The sequence below is a fragment of the Microcebus murinus genome, chromosome 2, assembly GCF_040939455.1.
Source record: "Microcebus murinus isolate Inina chromosome 2, M.murinus_Inina_mat1.0, whole genome shotgun sequence".
Classification (NCBI taxonomy): domain Eukaryota; kingdom Metazoa; phylum Chordata; class Mammalia; order Primates; family Cheirogaleidae; genus Microcebus; species Microcebus murinus.
Window position 1 is genome coordinate 9,135,039 of NC_134105.1, and position 21,858 is coordinate 9,156,896.

At 53.8% G+C, this 21,858-nt stretch overlaps 1 protein-coding gene across 3 annotated transcripts in view; it reads left to right on the forward strand.

The window, feature by feature from the left end:
- The window catches only part of KAZN (kazrin, periplakin interacting protein), a 1,045,723-nt gene that overhangs the window by 1,017,176 nt on the left and 6,689 nt on the right, over positions 1-21,858 (forward strand). For all 3 annotated transcript variants that reach the window (XM_020281641.2, XM_012763125.3, XM_020281647.2), the window contains 5 exons: positions 10,528-10,733; positions 11,137-11,255; positions 17,373-17,604; positions 19,274-19,375; positions 19,517-19,683. In XM_020281641.2, the coding sequence (XP_020137230.1) occupies positions 10,528-10,733; positions 11,137-11,255; positions 17,373-17,604; positions 19,274-19,375; positions 19,517-19,683 (826 nt within the window). The remainder of the gene's footprint in view (positions 1-10,527; positions 10,734-11,136; positions 11,256-17,372; positions 17,605-19,273; positions 19,376-19,516; positions 19,684-21,858) is intronic.

Sequence of the window (21,858 nt, forward strand, 5' to 3'; positions counted from 1 at the left end):
CAGGGATGCAGAGGGTGTCAGAGGAGGGCTGAGGGAAAAGACTGGCTTCATGGCAGGGACGGAGGGAGGACCAAGGCGCTGTGATGAAAGCTGGGACAGGACAGTCTGATATGACTTGCTGACATTTATTGAGTGCGCAGTGTGCTAGGCATGTGGTAGGCACTTCACATACACTCATTAAGTCATTCAACAAACACTGGCTGAACACTTCCTATACGCCAGGCTTAGGGCTAAGGGCTGAGGATGCAAATGTAAATGATGACATCACATAAATTATCCTGACGTCGTCCTCACCAAAGTCTCATGAAATGCGTGTGTATTCTTGTCTCAGCTTTACAGATGGGGAAACTGAGGTTCGGAGAGGTGCCATAAATAGCCCAAGGAGACATAAGAGATGGAGCAAGGCAAGCATTGGGGTCCAACAGCCCATTGCATTACACTTTTCAGACAGACAGGATTAAAGCTGATAAAGCTATGAGCTGTTAGAATGAGGCTTTGTTCTCTGGTTTCCAGAATTCTGGTGGTGCTGGAGGGAGACAGACAAGGGGCAGGGTCCCTATGAAAGCAGAGAAGATGTGGTCACAAAGTGGGGAAAACCTCCGAGGGTCTTCCGCCCCGTGCTATGGGTCTGCTGAACGTATTCATGGATTCTAGAAGGTCGTTGACCCATGGTGAGCGCACCCTGGCCGTGCTGGCTGGGGACCACCAGGTATCGTGTTTGAGGACACATGACTGGGGAAGCCACAGCTGGCACCGGTCTTCCCCACCAGGCATCCGAGTGCGAGGACACCCCCGCCACCGGCCCCCCCAAGGCTCTCTTCATATTGAAGGAAATTAGAGACACACAGCTCACGAACGTGTTTGCCGTTCCTCGGTCAGTCTCTGTGCAATAATTAAAGTCGCCCCCCAGTGGCTTAGGAACTTTCCAGGAGGCAGTTGCGAAGGCTTTGGAGGGAGGTCGAGGTCGGGCAGTTTGCATTTGTCATTTAAGATGACCCCATAGAAGGCAGCGCCTGCAGACGGGGCGGTCAGAGCCATGCTGGCGGAAACGCGGCAAGCCCGGGGTGCAAGGGCGGGGGTCAGCGGCGGAGGGACAGACTGGCCAGGTCGGCAGGACTGGGTCATACAGAGCCTGTGGGTCATGGTAAGGGACCTGGACTTTACCAGGGAGCCATTGAGAGTGTCGAGCAGAAGAGCTCCCTGGGAAGAAACAGCTTTTAAAAATAAGTCCCTCTGGGCCTGAAGAGGAGGGAGAGGGAGGGACTCGGGGTGTGAGAGGTGGCTGGGGCTCCAGGTGGGAGATGGTGCGGCCACACGAGACAGGGACAGGCAACGGAGACTCCGGAGGGATGGAATTCGGCAGGGGCCCTTTGCAGCTTTGCCCGACCTCACTAAGCCCCCTGCCTCAACTCCGCCTCGGGGCCAGCTGGGGTCTGAGCGCTCAGCCGCTGTTTGTCTGGGCCTCTGTGGGGCAGCGACAGACCCAGCCAGGTACAGGGACGCCTGTTTCTCCGCGCCACCCCCAGCTCAGCACAGAACATCACCGGTGGCCAGTGCTGCCCGCCAGGCTCCCAGGAGCTCTGCGTCTAGTCACACGTCAACCCCGGGGAAGCAGGTGGCAGGGGGGTGCCAAAGTCTGTGATGCCGAGGGCATCGGAAGGAGCCTCTTAAGTCCAGGGCGTGAGTCACCAGACTGCCAGCTGGGAACAGCTCAAAATTTTAAGTGGTGAAAAAGTTGTGATTAAAATGCTCTAAGTCCTTCCCATAAGGAGCCCAGAGTCTTTGCCAGCTCTAAGTCCTGCTGCCAAGGGTGTCTGCCCAGGGCACGCAGAGGTCAAGGGTGACAGGGGCAGGGTGGAGAATGCCTGAGGTCAGGGGTGACTGGGGCGGGGTGGAGAACGCCTGAGGTCAGGGGTGACTGGGGCGGGGTGGAGAACGCCACCTCCCTGAGGCGGGGTCCGAGGAGTGAGGGCTGCCCCCTAGCTCTCCGTGCAGGTCGGGAGTAGAGAATTTACCAGATAAGTTCTCTTGTATTTAAGCCTCTGTGTATTTAACCAGCTTCCTACAGCTGATGCTCTGGTCCAAAGAGCACTCTGAGAATGAGAAGGCTTGGATCACCCCTCCACGTGAAGGTCCTACCCCAAGGCAAAGGGATGGAGAGATGACCTTAAAGGCACCTTCTAGTCCTAGGATTCTGAACCTGCCTGGTGCGAGGCCCAGGCCACCCCACTGACACCATTTGAGCATCACGCTGAGTCCCTCATCCCAGCCCAGGGCTCACCTGTGCCAAAGTCCACCATCCTTCCGTTGTGCCCTTCCGTGCCACCTGTCCTCCATTGCTCAGTGGGCAGTAGGCATCGGTGTCCCTGATTGTACAAAGGAGCGTCCAGGCACCTTGGTGCTCGGTAGATCATCCCCAAAACCAGGCGGACACACAGAGCCCCAATTCAAGGGTGGACAGCCATGTCCCCGTCAGCCTGTCTTTCCCCATCGCAGGACTTTGGATCCCACGAAGTCTGTGTCTGTCTGTCTCTCTCTGTGTCTGTTTCTCGCTCTGACTCACGGTGAGGCTCCCAGCCCCCCAGCTTGGCAGGCAGGGCCGGGAGCGACTTCCCAGCCTCCGAGAGCAGGTCCCCACTCCTCACTCGCCGCCCCAGCTCTTGCCAGCTTCAGCCATCCTTGCCCAAGTCCCCTGTGGCCAAGCATGAGCATCGAGAGCGGGGAGAGGGCTGCTTGCACGGGTTCTTCCACGCCGGGAGGTGGGAACTCGGGTGGAGGCCCAGCTCCCGCGACAACTTGCCGGAAACATCGCTGACCTCTCTGAGCCTTCCCTTCCCTTCTGAAATGTGCCCTTCGCCCCTTTATCCCTACGGGAGGGCAAGAGAAACTGAGGCTCCCATGGGAATACCCAAGCGCATAACGATCTCATCTTCATTGGGCACAAAAATGATGAGAACGAGGAAGGGCCGAGCTGGGGAGACAGGGGAAGAAAGGCGCCTCCCACAACCTGGGCTTTTGCCACCACGAATGGCACTGCACATCGCCACGTAGCAGGCCTGGGCCATGAAAATGCGGATAGACCTGGCTGCTGACCTCGGGGCTCACTCCCCGGCAGGACGTGGGGAGTGCTGGGTGGCAGTGCACACAGCAAGGCACGTCCCCCCGGGGAAGTCTGGAGGAAGGCCTATTCTGCAAGGCCTACCTCTATGAAACTGATAAATCTGGACTAAAACATATTTTTAATGCATCGCCAACCTCACAAAAAGTAAAAGAAATCCTCAAGACAGACAAAGACAGACAAGCTGGGCCCTGACGCCAGAACAGGAGCAGCGAGTGTGATCGCCGAACCCAAAAGGCGAGGTCGGCCCAGGTGCAGACGCTGACATCGGGAGTGTGAACGGGATTAAGTCACATCTTGGGATGTGACAACGTGGGAGAACAGAGCCTGAGACTCCCTCAGTCGACCAGGGTCTCTTTTTTTTTTTTTTTTTTGAGACAGAATCTCACTTTGTTGCTCAGGCTAGAGTGAGTGCCGTGGCGTCAGCCTAGCTCACAGCAACCTCAAACTCCTGGGCTCAAGTGATCCTCCTGCCTCAGCCTCCCAGGTAGCTGGGACTACAGGCATGTGCCACCAAGCCGGGCTAATTTTTTCTATATATATTTTTAGTTGGTCAATTAGTTTCTTCCTATTTTTAGTAGAGACAGGGGTCTCGCTCTTGCTCAGGCTGGTTTTGAACTCCTGACCTTGAGCGATCCACCCGCCTCAGCCTCCCAGAGTGCTAGGATTACAGGCGTGAGCCACCGCGCCCGGCCATAACCAGGGTCTCTTGAAGGGGAAAGAAGTGGCCCCGGGTCCCAGGTCTTATCCCCACTCTATCTGCTCTCGACCCCAGTAGGGGAAAACGTGAACCCTCTCTGGAGAAAAGCACCCGCTATTTGGGTCCTAAAGAGTCTCATAAATTAACATTCTCATACATAGGAGTTCAGCATGAGTAAGCGTCAACAGAAACAAACAGCAAATTTAGATGCTCCTAGGCCTTTTGAGATATAATAGTCAATACCAAATACAGAAATTATGTACAAAATACTTAAGGAAATCTATGATAAAATCAGTTGCAAACAACCAGAAACTATCTGAAAAGACCAGGAAAACGTGAAAAAAAAAAAATCAAAGAGAACTTTTTAGAAATAAAAAAAATGTAATTGCTAACATGAAAAATAAATAAAAAGATAGGCTAAGCGTCAGACTATATAGCAGTAAAGAGGATTTTAAAAATAGAAAACAGATCTAAGAAGATTACCAATAATTCAATGTGGAGAAATAAGGAGATAAAAGCCATGAAGGAGAAATTAGAGCTGTCGAGTCTAATAAAATACCCACTAGCCACATGTTGCTATTTAGATTTATATTTGAATTAAGATTAAAACTCAGTTCTTTAGTTGCACTAGCTACATTTTAAATGCTCATAGCCACATGTGGCTGACAGCCACCACATGGAACAGTGAAGATTATACCGTAACCTTTTATCACCACGAAAAATTCTGTTGGAAAGTACTGGGTTATAAGATAGGAAAAATAGAATTCAAAATTTCAACTTATATCTAATTGGAATTCCAGGAGAGAGACAGAGAGAATAGAGACGACGTACTATTTTAAGAGATAATGGTTGAGAATAGTCCAAAAAATGCCCATAGGTACAGAAAGCATAATTTATAGCAACCAGAATAAATAAAAAGAAATCTGTATCTAGCCACATCATAATGAAAGTGCAGAACCCTAAAGACAAAGAGGAAATCATAAAACTAGCTAACAAAAGACTTGCAGCTGACTTCTCTTTGGCAAAGATGAAGACGTATGGCAATGGAGCAACACCTTCAAAGCGCTAAGAGAAAATACTGTCAACCTAAAACTGTGTGTGCCCAACAAAACTCTCTGAAGGGCAAGGGTAAAATGTAGACTTTTTTCAGATAAACAAAATTTGTAAGAGCTTACTACCAAAATGCTTTTCATCAAAGAAACTTTTAAATCCTATTCTTTGGGAATAAGGATATTACTCCAGAAGGAAGGTCTGAGATTTAAGAAAAAATAATAAACAAAATATTGGTAAACATGTAGGTACATTATTTTAGGCAAACATTACCAATGTAAAATAATCACGATGACAATGTCTAAATTATGGAGTTTTAGAAAAGGACAGAATTAAAATACTGGACATGGTAGCACGTTAAGTCAAGGGGAGTGATCAGAATTAAAATGTTTTAAATAATTCCCACTAGTTGGGAACAGGGCATTAGGATGTTGATCAACTCTAGGTTCTGTTAAGTTAAATATGTGTGTAGTGACTTTTCAAGGGTAACCACAAGGCCGGGTGGATTTAGAGCTTCAGGATGCATCGGACTCACCTGGAGGGCTTGCTAAAGCACAGATGGCTGGGCCCGCCCCCAGAGGTCTGTTCCAGAATATTTGGGGTGGGGTTCTGGAATTTGCATTTCTAACAAGTTCCCAGGTGTGGCTCATGAGACTAGCCCAGGAGCCTCACTTTGAGAACTACTACACTAAAAACAGAGTAATAGAGAGCTTAACTTCCAAACCAATGGGGCATGGTGGGGGGCAGGGATATGAAATGAGAAAACAAACAAAACCTTCCATCCAGACCAGCTCTGCCCAATAGAAACGCAACGCAAGCCACATGTGTAATTTTAGTTCTGTTAGCCACATTAAAAGTATGGAGAAACCGGTGAAATGAATTTTAATAAGATAGTTTATTTAAACCAATATACCCAAAATATTGTCATTTTAATATGTGGTCAGTGTAAGAACAGTTAATGGGATAATTTACGTTCTTGTCTTTTTTGTACTAAGTCTTCAAAATTCAGTGTGTATTCTATACTTAAGGCACTTCTCAGTGTGGACTAGCCACATTACAAATTCTCAGCAGGCACGTGTGGCTTGTAGCTACCACACTGGACGCGGCGGGTCTAGACTGTAAGTGACATCATTGCGCAGAGGACAGACGCCCCAGTCGTTGAGTGTCCCCTCTGTGCCAGACACTGGCCTGGACACTTTGCACACGTCATCCCACTTAGTCCTCACCTCATCCTGTGAGATTAGGCATTACTATCATCCCCATTTTGCAGATGGGGAAACTGAGGTCAAGGAAATTGAAAACACCTGGCTGTGATCATCTAGCTGGTAAGCAGCACAGCCGGGATTCAAACCCAGAACTCTCTGATTCTGGTGCCAACACCCGAACCTGTAGGCCAGGGGTCTCTCCAAAGGGTTTTTTGGAACGGGCCCGATAGTAATTATTTTAGGCTTTGTGGGCCAGACAGTATCTGCCACAACTACTCAGCTCTGCTGTTGTAGCACGAAAGCAGCCTAAGACAATACGTAAACAAATGGGCATGGCCCTGATCCAGGAAAAAATCGCATTTAGAAAACTCAGGAGAGCTGGATCTGGCCGGGTCGTTTGCAGACCTCCGTGCTGGGCGGGCACAGCTGCCTCGTCACCCACTTAGGGGAGGCCTCGCTGGTCATACTCGGTATTACTGATGTCCCTCGGGGTGTGGGTACACCCGCACGCCCACGCGTGTGTATCGTGGGTGAGTGGGCAAATGTGGGACCTCTCATTCCAAAGTCTCCAGGGTCCCTGGGCTCCATAAATATTCAAGTTGTAAAGCAGCTGCCCTCAGGGCCTGAGGCCTGCTCCCTGCTGAGCACACATGTGCTTCTTCGCCCACTTATCTGTCATTCCCTCCCCGCCCCTCTGCCTCCCTCTCCCTCCCCCTGTCCCTCCTTCCACTTTACCTTTTCGTCTTTGTTGTTTGGGGGTGCCTTTCTCTTTCCAAGGCCTGCTCTTTGGGTCTCCCTTCTCTCTAGCACACTCTCCTGCTCCCATCTTCCTTCTCTTGCTTCCGGTAGTCCCTTAGTGCCCTCCCCTGGGGAAATGTAGCCAAGCACCAAGGACAGCCTGCACCTACCTGGGCGCAGAATGGCCAGATCCACACCACCCCCCCCAGCTCACCGAGAGCCCCACCGTCCCACCTGCACCAGGCTGAGCCCGGCTTGACAACAAGGAAGACCAGTCCCCTCCTAGTGCCAGAGCTGAACCCAAGGAGCATTTATCCCAGGCTGCAGCACAGCACCCAAGCCCCGGGGAGGGCCCCTGGTTGCCAGCAATAGCCACCCTGACTAAGCACCTGTGCCGTCCACCTACAAAAAGACATCAGAGAAAAATATCTCCTAATAGGACGAGTTTGTGTGGCCGCGGGTGCGTGTGGGGAGGGGCGCGTGAAGGGAAGCTTCTATCAGCAGAAAGAAGTTCATGCCAGCTGCTGGGAAACCCAGTTTGCAGGTTCAGCACATTGGTGGCCATGCCGTTGCTGGGCAGTGTTCGTTCGAGAGCATCTTATCTGAGTTGCTGCAGTCCTAAAGGAGGAATTTCTCGTGGGGTTATTCTAGAAGGTCCTTGAGACAGTCTTCATCTTAGACACGTGAGCACAAGCTCTCCTCCTTCGTGCTTTCCCGGCTCTAATTTGTTTGGATCTGACAAAAGTGATTTCATCCTGGTATCTGCCACTTTCACTGGGCTGTGGCTTCACATTCAGAGTCGATAACTGTCATATCATCCGAGAAGGTAGATATTATTATGATACCCATTTTGTGGATTGATAAACTGAGGTCTCAAGAAATTTGCCCAAAGTCAAGGTCTGTTCCACTCCGAAGCCTGGTCCAAATGGACATCATGTGCGGTGTCTTGGAAATTGGGGTAACCAGATTCGGCCACACATTACCTCTCCTCCTCCCAGAAGTATGTAAGAGAGAGAGAACTCAGCCATAGGGACAAGACAGAGAGAAGCCAGCCAGGCTGAAGGTCACCCAGCAGGCTCTCAGCTCTCTCCAACCCAGGGAGGATGCCCTGTTTAGGTGCCTGCAGCCGACCCCCGCAGAACTTGGAGTCCTGGACCCGATCAGAGAGACGTCCCTGCAAGCCCTGCTGGCCTCTGCGAGCCGGCACCCCCGCTGGGCTCAGGTGTGTGCCCCTGGCCGGGCAGCCCTCTCACCAGGCAGGAACTGCGGCCCCAGCAGGGCTGCAGAGGCTGTTTCCGCCTTCCCAGGCACCGTGGCAACACGGGTGCTCAGACTGGTGACCCGCACAGAGCTCTGTGCCCCTCTGCCATTTCCCCGGGGCAAAAAGAGGTCTTGGACCCACCAAGAAGGGAAATACTATAATGTTGGCAGTGACTTCTCAACCCCTACCCACCCTGGCACAGACGGCCTCGCCACACTCACTGCCACTGAGTCCTCACGTCAGCGCGCAGAGGAGGCAGGCGGTAGAGAGCAACACTGTGCCAGCTTTACAGAGGGGGAAACTGAGGCATAAGGCATCCGGGAGAAAGGTTTTGGCGGAGATGGGGATGATGCATGAGTGTGTGGCCACCAAGTGGATGCAGGCATTCTCAAGGAGTCCCTTGCAGAGTTTAAAAAAGAGGGAAGGATTTGGAAGAAGGGGCTTTGTAACTTGAAAAAGTGAGATTTCTAGACTATTTTGTCTCAATTTCAAACATAATATAGTCAATTCAGAAAACTTGAGAAACAGAAAATGTGCACACTCAGTTACTCTCACATATGCATACAAACACACACAATCACACAATTATCCATCACCCCTTTCCAGAAGCAAAGACTCAACATTTATCCACCTGGTATTTAATGCACATACACATGTACATATATAATTATACATTAAATACATAATTTTTAAACTACAGATGGGATTACATTGTACCTGCTATTTCTTCATTTTTCACTTGGCAAGAGATTGTGGACATTTTCCCATGTCAAAAATGTTCCCCTGTGCCCGGGGTTCTTGTTCATCGCACGCACCCCAACATGTGGACAGAAATCACGCATTCAAATACACTCCCGTCCATAACCATTTATATTGCTTCCTAGATTTTAGTTTTTTCCAAACTGTGTCATTATAAAACTACACATGTTTATTATGGAACTCAGAGGTACAGCAAGAGAAAACACACAGAGGTAGGGCAAGAAGAAAATAACCTTATTTTCCCCAGTATGCAAACTCCGTAACTGCGAGCATTTGTGTGTACCTGTTACCTGTTGGAACCACGTGCCCTATTTGTACTGATGGATCAGCATCTTATTCCATCATTGCGATGATTTGTAATATATAATTTCAGCCAGGTCCTTTCTAATCAGGTTTATTTTTAATATTTGTCATTTTTCATGGTATTGAGTCTGTCTGTTTTGGTTTCTATTCAACCCTGTTTTAGAGAGATTCTTTTCCCCACTCAGCGGGGTTTGTGGAACCTGAACTTTGCATGTTTAGCAGGTGTGACGCAGCCGACCACAGACGGAAGAATGGGGTTGGAAAATGTCAGTGGATAGACTTTTCTTTTTACCGTGAGGGCCACTCCAGAGACAGGCTTTCCTGTGTTAAGAAACGGAGCTGGGGCCGGGCGCGGTGGCTCACGCCTGTAATCCTAGCGCTCTGGGAGGCCGAGGCGGGCGGATCGCTCGAGGTCAGGAGTTTGAAACCAGCCTGAGCAAGAATGAGACCCCCATGTCTACTAAAAATAGAAAGAAAGTAATTGACCAACTAAAAATATATATGCAAAAAATTAGCCGGGCATGGTGGCGCATGCCTGTAGTCCCAGCTACTCGGGAGGCTGAGGCAGGAGGATCGCTTGAGCCCAGGAGATGGAGGTTGCTGTGAGCTAGGCTGATGCCATGGCACTCACTCTGGCCTGAGCAACAAAGTGAGACTCTAGCTCAAAAAAAAAAAAAAAAAAAAAAGAAAAGAAAAAAAAAAAAACAGAAATGGAGCTGGGGCTCCATTTATCCTAAGAAAATAAATCGCCCGGTTGCCCAGGGATGACTGCCGTGTGTTGTTTGCAATAGTGGAAAATTGGAAACAACCCCCTGCCCAGCAGGACGAGGCAGGTGACATAAATTACGGAGCCTCCTTTCCATGCATCCCGTGCAGTCGGAAGCTCTTGCAGCTCTCTACTGATCAAGATGTGATCAAGATGGTTCAGATGTCCCTGGCCAGCGGGCCCAGGCACACCCAGTCCCCCGGGGCCAGTCCCCCCTGTTTCAAGACAGACACACAGGAAAGACGCCCTCCGAGGCGGAGGGGAAACCGGCGCATCACAGACGACTGCCGCAAGCCAGCGCGTGGGCCCGGGCATGTTTGCAGGCGTGGGCGTCTGTGTGTCCCGAGGAATATTTAACTGAACATTAGCAGCTGCTGTCTCTCGGTGTGGGGGTGATTTCCATCTTCTGTTTTATTTTTATTTTCTTCTGGAATAAGTTTTTCTTCTTTTCTTTCGAGGAGGGGCATAGATTACTTTTGTAATGGGAGCGGGGGCAGAAAAACAAAGCAAAAGCCATTTTGGCTTTGAAGAGAAGACAGTCGTGGGGAAGACGTCCCTGCCCTCCTGCTCCTGCGCCACCCCGGGGTGCAGCGGCCCCCAGCACGGCCTTGCGCTTGTGTGTTGCAGACTCGGACAGCCAGTGCAGCCCCACGCGCCAGAGCCTCAGCCTGTCGGAGGGCGAGGAGCAGACGGACCGGCTGCAGCAGGTGGAGCTGGTCAGGACCACGCCCATGTCCCACTGGAAGGCGGGCACCGTGCAGGCCTGGCTGGAGGTGGTCATGGCCATGCCCATGTACGTCAAGGCCTGCGCCGAGAACGTGAAGAGCGGGAAGGTAGGGCAGCTCCGGGCCCCGGGGCACGCGCCCCACCCTGACACTGGCCGCCCCCAACGCCCACCCTGGGGTCAGGAGGGGCCGGCCGACCTGCGTCCGGGCTCTGGTGTCCCTGCTAAATCACTGTCCCTCCCTAGCAAGGTGTCCCTCCCAAGCCCCCTTTACCCGGCTGAAGGGAGGCAGGACGCAAGAGAGGGCTCTTTGGGGCAGGAAGGAGATTCTGCCCCCCCTGTGGGGCAGAGGAGGCAGGGGTGTTCCAGGTGCTCTGCCTGGACTGCAGGGGGAGGTGGGCGGGGAGACGGGGGAGGAGCCCCACAGACGCCCCTCTGGGCCGGGCCAGCCGCTGTCCTGGGACGCCTGGGGTGCAGCAACAGCCCGACTCCCACCCCCCTCCCGGGAGCAGGTGCTGCTGAGCCTGAGCGACGAGGACCTGCAGCTGGGCCTGGGCGTGTGCAGCTCCCTGCACCGGCGCAAGCTGCGCCTGGCCATCGAGGACTACCGCGACGCCGAGGCCGGCCGGAGGTGAGCGGCTCCTGGGTGCCCCACCCGCGCAGGCTCCCAGGGAGGAGGGGGAAGGTCCACCCTGGGGCCTCCGGTTACGCAGGTGGGATGAGCAGGGTGCTGAGGGCTGGGCCAGGGGTGGTGGGGATCTTGGGGTGTGATCAAGATGGTTCAGATGTCCCCGGCCAGCGGGCCCAGGCACACCCAGTCCCCCGGGGCCAGTCCCCCCTGTAGCAAGACAGACACACAGGAAAGGCATGAGGCCACAAATGCCCTATGACACCCCCAGACCCCAGCATGGAAGCCTCGTGTGCCCCCCAGAACTGCCCTGCCTCCAAAGATGAGCCCGAGCAGGTCTGCTGCACCTGCTTCCGAGTCTTACCATTCCAGAGTGAGGAAAGACAGCACAAGTAGGGAGGAATCTCAAACAGAGGATGGGGCCCAGGTGGGAGGGGGCCCTCTCCGCAAGCATACCCGGGCACCCTGTGTCCCCAGCAAGGCCACCCTGCCCGGTCCCCACACCCTCCGCCCTAGCCCTGCCTCCTGCCCGCCTGGCTCCTGACTTTCTGGGAGCAGACTCTGTTGGGGGCCTCACCCACCACGCAGCTCCGGGGAACGGGGAAGGAGCCCCGCACCCACCCCATGCTGGGAGTGCGGAGAGGGGAGGAACTCGCTTTGTAAATCTGACACTCTCTGTCTTGCATAATTATGTCCTTCACTGGTTTCCCCATCATTTTTGTGCAGTTAATTAATCAAACCTGGTGGTGTGTGCTGTAATTTGCAGAAGCAGCTTAGTGGATTAAAAAAAAGACGGGGTTGGGGGTAGAGTTTCCTACTTCAAAACTGCCTGATTTGGAAGTAGGAAAACCGGGTCCACCTGTGTCTGGGAGAAAGGTGTGATTCTGAGGTGACAGGAAAGCCAGAGGTGACCCTGGGTCAGAAACTTGGGGAGCAACTCAGAGCAAGCAAACAAGAAGGGGCCCGGCCTTGTCAGCAAGTCAGGACACCAGCACAGTAACTGCCGTGTGAGTTGTATTTAACTCACACTAGTTTTGAGCCCGGGGCCTTGTGAAGCACCTGTAACTCACATGTCTCTTTACCTTGGGAGCCGTGAGAACTATTTTTCAAGTTGCATATAACACATGCACAGAATATAATAAAAAATAACACATTTTTCATTACATTAGAAAGGATCATTTTGTTTTTGAAGTTTTTACTCTATTTTCGTAATAAAATGCCATGGCCCCAAGGAAAAATGTGCCAGCCAGGGTTGGGGCTACCCCGTGCTGGGTGTCACCTCCTGAGGGTCTCACGAGCACCTGACACTCACTACCCACCCCCTAACCAGCTCCGTCCCCTTCACCACCCTCAGCCACCCAAGCTGGACACTCTCCTGCCCCTTGAGCGCCCCCAGTAGGGTCTGTACACACTGCCTGTGTTCATCGAACAGGGTGGACTGCCTGCTTCACCTCTTACAAATGTGGGGAGTCCAGGCCACTGCCCAAGCTGCCCTCAAATGTGGCTGTCTTAGTCCACTTGGGCTGCCATAACGAAATACCACCGACTGGGTGGCTTAGACAACAGACACTTCTTTCTCACCGTTCTGGAGGCTGGAAGTCCGAGATCAAGTGCCAGAATAGTTGCGTTCCGGGGAGGGCTGTCTTCCTGGCTTACAGAAGGCCGCCTTCTTGCTATCTCTGCACATGGCAGGAAGAGGAATAGAGACCCATCTCCAAAACCACCACATTGGGGGTTAGGATTTCAGCACATGAATGGGGGGTGGGGCAAATATTTAGGCCACAACAGTGGCTGACCTTGGGAACCTCCAGGAACCAAGAGTCTGCGGTGCCCAGAAAGGGGTGGATTCAATGTGCAGCCAGATGTGAATGGGCTTTGAAAAATTCTGGGTGCCATGAGCAGGAAGTTTTCAGGGATCATGGGGCCCCAACATTAGACACCTCCCAGGGCTTCCTGGAGAAGGCAGAGGCCTTATTTTGAGTTTTCTGTTCCCTGCGGAAACCTGGCCTGCCTCTAACTTGCCATGTGACGTTGCCCACTGTGGGACTCAGTTTTCCCACCTGTGAAGTGGGAGTAAACTAGGACAGTGATGTTTAAACTTTTGAGGATCACAGCCCCTTTAAGAACCCTTTGCACCCCTTTAAGAACCCTTTAAGAGCTTTTGATCCTTTCCCCCAAAAGAAATATACAAAACTTTACAACTTTGCATTGTGGGACCCTCCCACCCACCCACCCACTTTCAGGGGTCCATGGACTCTAGGGTGAGAACCTCAAGTGAGTTCATCTTCGAGAACATTGTCAAATGTGACATCCGGTGTGACCAAGGCCGTGGCACTGCCCACTCTGGGCCCAGTTCCCCTTATCTACAAAGTACTGACAGCAAAACCCGCCGACCCCTTGCCAACTCATCTTCACTGCATGAAAACGATTTTATTTGATCCTCATGACACCAATACCGGATGGACATCCTTTCCCTGGTTCTAAAGATGAAGACAGTGAGGTGTGCAGAAACAATGTGCCTGAAGCCACAGGCCAAATATCTGACTTCAAAGTCAATCACCTTTCCACTGTCCCGCACCACTTTATATCAAAACACAAGAACAGAAGTGGCTCCTGCTACCGTTCTTTCTGGAACACCCGGTGTATCCCAGACCCTGCGCTAAGGGTTTTACCTTCTCATCTCTTCCAGCCTTTATAACTCCACAAGGCAAGCATGTTTACCCCCATTTTACAGATGAGAAAAGTGGGGCCCAGGCGCTCCAGGTTGCAGGGCTAAGTGTGCCAGAGCCAGCCCAGCCTCCCATTGTCTGTGTCGTGTGTGACCCAGGTAATGTCTAAATGCGACGCCTGTCCTCAGACTCCAGGGTCTACTCTGCTCGCAGTTCGGGGAGAGGGTGGTGAGAAATCGTATAACATGCCTGAATGGCTTTTATGGCCATGCCATTGTATTCTGCTCAGGCTCTTGCAATCAATAGCTCAGACCAACAGAAGGGAGTCAGAGGCCCCGTGGGGACGACTTTAATGAAAAGGGAACGTTAACTGTCAGGGTGCTGACTGTGCATGGGCCTCTCTGGAGCAGGTTAAAGCCCCCACCCCACATCCTGTTACGTCCTTGATCTGCTGATCAAAAAGCCTGGCTCTGGGCAGGAGCGGAGCCCATTCCGTGTTCCGTCAGCGACAGCCCTGGCCCGGCGGCATCCGATTCAGAGGGCTGTGAGCTCCGGCTCGCACCTAAGAGAGAAAACAACGGGAGCTGGCGCCTCGGAAGGGTCCCTCTGTGACGGGGCTGGGGCCAGCCTTTGAGGGGCTGGGAAGGGGTCTACCCCAGGACCTTTGCACCCCAGAAGGAGCTTGTCTTGGGCCAGAAGGTTCCAGTTCAGGAGCTCCCCTGAGCCCTGCTCTGTCATTACGCATTCAACTATGAAACAAACACTGTAGAACAGGCGTCCTCAAACCACGGCCCTTGGGCCACATGCGGGTGTTTTTGCCCATCTGTTTTTTTATTTCAAAATAAGATATGTGCAGTGTGCATAGGAATTTGTTCATAGTTTTTTTAAAACTATAGTCCGGCCCTCCAACGGTCTGAGGGATAGTGAACTGGCCCCCTGTTTATAAAGTTTGAGGACCCCTACTGTAGAACGTTAACTCTGAGCCCGGGAGTGGGGGCCTGGGCTTTATAGGTAAGCCGCACCCAGCCCCGCCCTCCAGGAGCTGACAGTCCAGGGAGGCAGCTGGCCACGTGAGCAGCAGCGACCCACAGCATGACTGGGGCTGGGATGGGGACTCCCGGGGACTTTGGGCACAGAGGAGGGCCCCTGACCCAGTACAAAGTCCTGGAAGGCTTCTGGGAGACCAGGCATCTCTGCAGAGTCCGAAGGCGTTAAAATTCAGGCCGGGCGTGGTGGCTCACGCCTGTAATCCCAGCACTCTGGGAGGCTGAGGCGGGTGGATCGTTTGAGCTCAGAAGTTCGAGACCAGCCTGAGCAAGAGCAAAACTGCATCTCTACTAAAAACATAGAAAGAAATTAGCAGGACAACTAAAAATATATAGAAAAAATTAGCCAGGCATGGTGGCACATACCTGTAGTCCCAGCTACTCAGGAGGCTGAGGCAGGAGGATTGCTTGGGCCAGGAGTTTGAGGCTGACACCACGGCACTCACTCTAGCCCAGCCAACAGAGTGAGACTCTGTCTCAAAAACAAACAAAAAAAATTCAATGTGGGACTGGTGTGTTGAAGGAACTCACTAGAGACGGCGGGCTGGGGAGCCACTTGAGACAGCACATCTGAGGGGGGGGGGGCTGAGCCTGGGGCCGAGTCTCAGTGTCCCCTGGAAACGCCCCAGGAGCCTGGTGTGTGGGGAGGGTCAGGGCCAGTGGGGCGGCCCCTGTAGGCCCCTCCAGGGACTTGGACTCTTCCTGCCAAGGGGAGCCAGGGAGGGCGCCCAGCATTTTAGAGGACCCTCTGGCAGCCGCGGGAGTGTGTATTGGAAGGGGCAGGTGTGGGGCGTGGGGGGGGGCAGTTGGAGGCAGCTGTAGGAATCCAGGCCAGAGATGGTCGCAGCTCCAGGAGAGGAGACAAAGGGACAGAGGACACACCAACCAGAGGAACCAGGCAGGGCGGTGGGACAGGTGAGGCTGGGCTGCTGGCTTAGGAGCTGGTGACAGTGACGCTGCAGGAGGGCAACGGCTGGGGCAGGGGCTGGGCCTCAGTGGGACCTCCCGTGGCAGCCAGGAGGCTGGAGAGGGCGGGTGAGAAGGGAAGAGAGAGGTGAATCTGGGAGAGGCCACCCGGAGCCCCTGGGACAGGAGGGAAGGGGTCAGGGTGACGGCGGGTGACCAGCTACCTCTGGCCGCCGCCCACGGGGGTGGGGGGTGGAGGGCGGAGCTGCTTCGCAAGCCCATCCCCCTCGCCCCACCCCCACCCCCCTCGCTGGAAGCGGCTCTGCTCATCATCCATGGCCCGCGCGCCTCCTGCCTTCTGCGAGGCTGCCACCGCGTGGCCAGCGGAGGGGTGACAGTGCGGGGCCCACCCTGGCCTGCGCAAGTACTCACGGTGCGCCTGCTGTGTGCGCGGCTCTGGGCTCCGGCCAGTGCAGGCCGGACAAGGGGAGTCCAAGACACGTGGTGCGGCTTTAATTCCGACTCCATGACATGCCACCGTGTGGCTCTGGGCAAAGTTGGAGCTTCCCCTTCGTAGAGAAGGACGGCAGCTCCTTCCTCACGCAGTGCTCCTGAGGGCTGGGACGTGCTCCTTCCTCACGTGGTGCTCCCGAGAGCTGGGACGTGCTCCTTCCTCACGCAGTGCTCCCGAGGGCTGGGACGTGCTCCCTCCTCACGCGGTCCTCCCGAGAGCTGGGACGTGCTCCTTCCTCACGCAGTGCTCCCGAGGGCTGGGACGTGCTCCTTCCTCACGCAGTGCTCCCGAGGGCTGGGATGTGCTCCTTCCTCACGCGGTGCTCCCGAGGGCTGGGACGTGCTCCCTCCTCATGCGGTGCTCCCGAGGGCTGGGACATGCTCCTTCCTCACGCAGTGCTCCCGAGGGCTGGGATGTGCTCCTTCCTCACGCAGTGCTCCTGAGGGCTGGGACGTGCCTGGCACAGCGTGAGTGGACACTGTGACGGTGGCCACTGTCACTTCTCATAATATCCACCACGCAGGAAAATGGCCAGAGAGCACCACCGGGGAGGACGTGCTGACCGGGAGGGCCGGCCCCGGCCTCGTGGGTCCAGGGATGCTGTCGAGGCCCCCGTGGAAGTGAGGGGGGCCTAGGCAGGTGGGGTGGGGTCCCCAGAGCTGCCGTCTCCAGTGTGGCCCTTCTGCTCTGTCCCTGTGCCTGCTCCCGCTCTGACTGTGGTCTCTTCCCTTTTCCTGCTCCCTTCTGTCTGACTTTCTATCGATCCTGTCTGTTCTTTGGGCCTTTCTGTCTCTCCCCACCCTTCCGCCTCACCCCATTTCTGCTCTTCTGTCTGCCTTCCTCTCTCTCTCCCCACTCCACCTGTCCCTGTCTGTCTCTGTGGCTTTCCTGGTCCCCGTTGTTTCCCCATCTCTGCTGCCATTCCTGCCTGTCCCTGTTTCTGACACTCATCCCGCCCTCTCTCTGGCTGCGTCTCTCCACCCAGCCTGTCCAAAGCTGCTGACCTGGACCATCACTGGGTGGCCAAGGCCTGGCTGAACGACATCGGCCTGTCCCAGTACTCCCAGGCCTTCCAAAACCACCTGGTTGACGGGCGGATGCTGAACTCCCTGATGAAGCGGGACCTGGAGAAGCACCTGAATGTGTCCAAGAAGTTCCACCAGGTCAGCATCCTCCTGGGGATCGAGCTGCTGCACCAAGTGAACTTCAGCAGGGAGGTGAGGACCAGGCCCTTCCTCAGCCCTCCTTCCCCTCTGGCATCCGCTGCCTGTCCATCTAACCATTCACCCATCTGTTCATCTATCCATCTGTCCAGTCACCCATCTGCTTGTCCATCTATCCATCTGTCTGTCCATCACCCACCTATCCATCCATCCCTCTGCCAATCCATCTGTCTCATCCATCCATGTGCTTGTTCATCCATCTATCCATCTTTCCCACTCATCCATTTATCCATTTGCACATCCATCCATCTGCTTGTTCATCCATCCATCTGTCCATCCATCACCCACCCACCCATCCATCCATCTATCTGCTCATCCAACCGTCATCCATCCATCCATCTTCTTGTTCATCCATCTGTCCATACATCACCCACCCATCCATCCATCTGCATGTCCATCCATCTGTCATCCACCTGCTTATTATTCCATGTATCCATCTATCCATCCATCACCCACCCATCCATTTATCCATTTGCACATCCATCCGTCACCCACCCATCTCTTGTTCATCCATCTATATGTCTGTCCATCACCCACCCATCCATCCACCCATCTGTCCATCCTTTACCCACTCATTCATTTGTCCATTTGCACATCCATCCATCTGCTTGTGCATCCATCCATCCATCTGTGTGTGCAACCATCATCCCTCCCTCCCTTCCTCTTTCCAACAGCCACATACAGGGCATGGGCCAGGCCCTGTGCCCAATTCTGGGGAAACGGGAGCCCTCGTCCTCCGAGAGCTCACGCTTCTCAAGGAGAACCACAAAGAAGCTGGTGGTGACAATACTGTGGGAAACTGTCCCAACGAGGGAAGCCCAGGGTTTTATGGAAACACAGAGAAGAAGCCTCCGGGGATAGTGACGGCCAAACTGAGACCTGAAGGAGGAATCACAGGGATCAGTGGAAAATAAGAGGGAAAGGCAGCCCAGCAGAGGGGACAGCATGGCAAAGGCCCAGGGGACAGATCTGTGGCAGCAGAGGAACTGAGAGTCCTGATGGGCGGGGTGTGGGGGACAGTGAAAGGAAGTCACCTGGAAAGGTCACCAGGGGCCTGTGGTCAGTTCACGGTTTGGGCTCTGCGTGCCCCTTGCAAGACTCTGCGCCCTGTCAGGCCAGAGAGCTCAGGGCACCTGCTTCAGTCCCCAGGGCCCCCCACACCCTCAGGGAGGGGCCCTGAGCCGCTGGCCTCGTGGGGCTGAGTCCACAGTCGGCCTTTCTTAGGGCGACCTCAGAGCACAAGCAACTCATGGGTGGGAGCAGAGGGACAGCAGAGGGGCCGCTGGCCCTTCCTCCCCCACCCAAACACCCACTGAAAAGCATTCGTGGTGCACCTGCTGTGTGCGTGGCACTGGGTGCTGTGTGGGACGTGGGGACGTCTGAGACACGCGGTGCGGTGGTAAGAGGGGGACTGGGAACTCGCCACCCATGGGCTTTCGTTCCAATGGTGGGACGTGCTGCTCTGTGGCTCTGGGCGGTCAGAGCTTCCTGTTTCTGCAGCGAGGGTGGCTGCGCCTTCCGCATTCAGCACTGGGAGCGGGGAGGGGACAAGGACAAGCCCAGTCTCACGAAAGAGGCAGAAACGTGCAGGAAGGGCCCCCACTCCATGTGGGGCCTCCGGGTGCCCCTGCCCCGCCCGCCGACGGACCACTGTGTCCCGCAGGCGCTGCAGGAGCGCCGGGCCCGCTGCGAGACCCAGGACGTCGACCCCGTGGTCTGGACCAACCGGCGGGTGCTCAAGTGGGTGCGAGACATCGACCTGAAGGTGAGGGTGACGGCGGCGTGGGGGGGCGTGTGCGAGCCCCGTGCGGGTTTGTGTGCGGATCGGCATCCCCTCTGTGTGCACTGAGGCGTCCTCGCCCAGGCGGCCCCCCCAGGCCAACCAGCCTCGCGCCTGTGTCCCCAGGAGTACGCAGACAACCTGACCAACAGCGGCGTCCACGGCGCCGTGCTGGTGCTGGAGCCCACGTTCAACGCCGAGGCCATGGCCACCGCCCTGGGCATCCCCAGCGGGAAGCACATCCTGCGGAGACACCTGGCGGAGGAGATGAGTGCCACCTTCCACCCGGCCACGTGAGTGTGGGCTGGGCCCCCCCGAGGCACGGGCTGCTGGGTACGGCCCATCCCCGCCCGTCACTCGCCGGACCCCACTTGTTCCTTGCGCCACAGAGGTCTCTCCTTGTGCAGACCAGGAAACTGAGGCTCAGCGAAGCAAAGTGCTTTGGCCTGAAGGGCATAGACTAGAAAGAGATAGGGGAGCAGTCAGGTCTTGAATAAAGCTGTGTGTTAAATCCAGAGCCAGCTGGGTGTTCAGGAGCATCCAGTGAGTGTGGAGGGATGGGCCGTGTGAGGGTGGTTTGAGTCAGGAGGGTCTGCACTGGCCTAACAGGTTGAGATGGCCAGTCCAGGCAGGAAATTCGTGGGGACAAAGTTTGGAGGCAGAGATGGGCTTATTAATGGTGCTGATGGCCCATGTCAGCCTACCTGCCCTCGTATCCTCATCTGAAAAGTGACCAGAGAGTGGACCCCTGGACAGATAAACCAGGCCCCCTCCCAGTGGGCTCTCTCCTTGAAATGACACACCTAGGGTTAGATGACTATTTATCGAGCTCTTGCTACCTGCACTATCTAATTCCATCCTCCTGACAATGAGAAGAGAGCAGTATCACTACCCCTCCGTTATAGGCGGAGAAACTTGTTCACAGGGACCAAGTATGTGCCCAAGCTACACAGCTAGCAAGTGGCAGAGCCGAGATTCATCTTTCATTCTAATAGGGTTTATTACATTGACTGATTTTCATATGTCAAACCAACCTTGCATTCCTGGGATAAATCCCACTTGGTCATGGCATATAATTAATTCTTTTTATATGTTACTGGATTAGGTTTGCTGGTATTTTGCTGAGAATTTCTGCAGCTCTGTTTATAAAGGATATTGGTCTACAGTTTTCTTTTCTTTGCGATGTTTTAATCTGGTTTTGGTATCAGGGTAATACTGGCCTCATAGAATGAGTTGGGAAGTGTTCCCTCCTCTTTTGTTTTTTAGAAGAATTTGCAAAGGATTGGTGTTCATTATTCTTGAAACATCTGGTAGCATGCACCGGTGAAGCCTTCTAGACTAGGCTTTTCTTTGTGGGAAGCTTTTTGATGACTAATTCAATCTCCTTGCTTGTTAGAGGTTTATTCAAATTTTCTATTTCTTCTTGAGTCAGTTTCAGTAGTTTATAACTGTCTAGGAATTTGTCCATTTCGTCTAGGTTAGGTGATTTGGTGGCATACAGTTCACCATGTAATTATTCTCGTATAACCCCTCTCGTTTCTATAAAGTTGGTATTAATAACCCCTCTCTCATTCCTGGTTTAGTAATCGGAATTTGAGTTTTGCTCTTTTTGTGTGTGTGTGTGACTGGCCTAGCTAAAGGTTTGCTGATTTTGTTAACAGAGCCCAGGTTTGAATCTGGGGCTCCCTGACTCAGGCCTGAGCGCTGAACCCCCAAACCACAGGGGGCCTTGGGGAGCAAGAGACTCAACCCTGGGGCCAGCCCAGCCGGCAAGGCTGATCCCCGCCCTCCGCCTTCCTTCCTGCACCTCGGTGCCTCTTCTGTGCCCGAAATGCCCTTTTTGACCCAGGAGATTCCAGTGAGATGCCGTGTTCTCCAGAACTTTCCCTCATCAAAATTTATCCTTCTGATATTCCATTTCCTCAAGGTCCAAGTGAGTAGCAACACATAATAGGCCAATTCAATCTTCCAAAGACCCTAGTCTTATGCTTGGCCTGTTCCCTGGAGCTTTTGTGTTTTTATGGGATTTAATCCAAATGAGTAACCATGGGGGTTGGATTTCAGCCACTGTGGACGTAACAAGAAGGGAAGATACTTTGGCATAGTGGTGGCCGGGCCATCCCTGCTCCTTTGTCTACACCACGAAGGCAGCCACTTTCCGTTCAGGGGATGGCTTGTTAAGACCAAAGTTGCTTACTGGGCTCCATCGTACAAATGAGGAAACTGAGGCCTGGCAAGGTGATCAGCTCACACAAGAACTCATCGAGGGAAGAGCTGAGAGGGCCTCAAGCCAGGTCTCTGCCCTCAAAGGCTTTGTTGGTCACACTAAGATATTTAACACAACCATAGCAGTTACTCTTGCTATGTTAGCCACTTCTCAGCGTCTTGTGAGTATCCTCTCACTTAATCCTCACAATGACATCAGGAGAGAAGCTCTGTTATGAACCCCACTCTGCAGGGCACGCAGC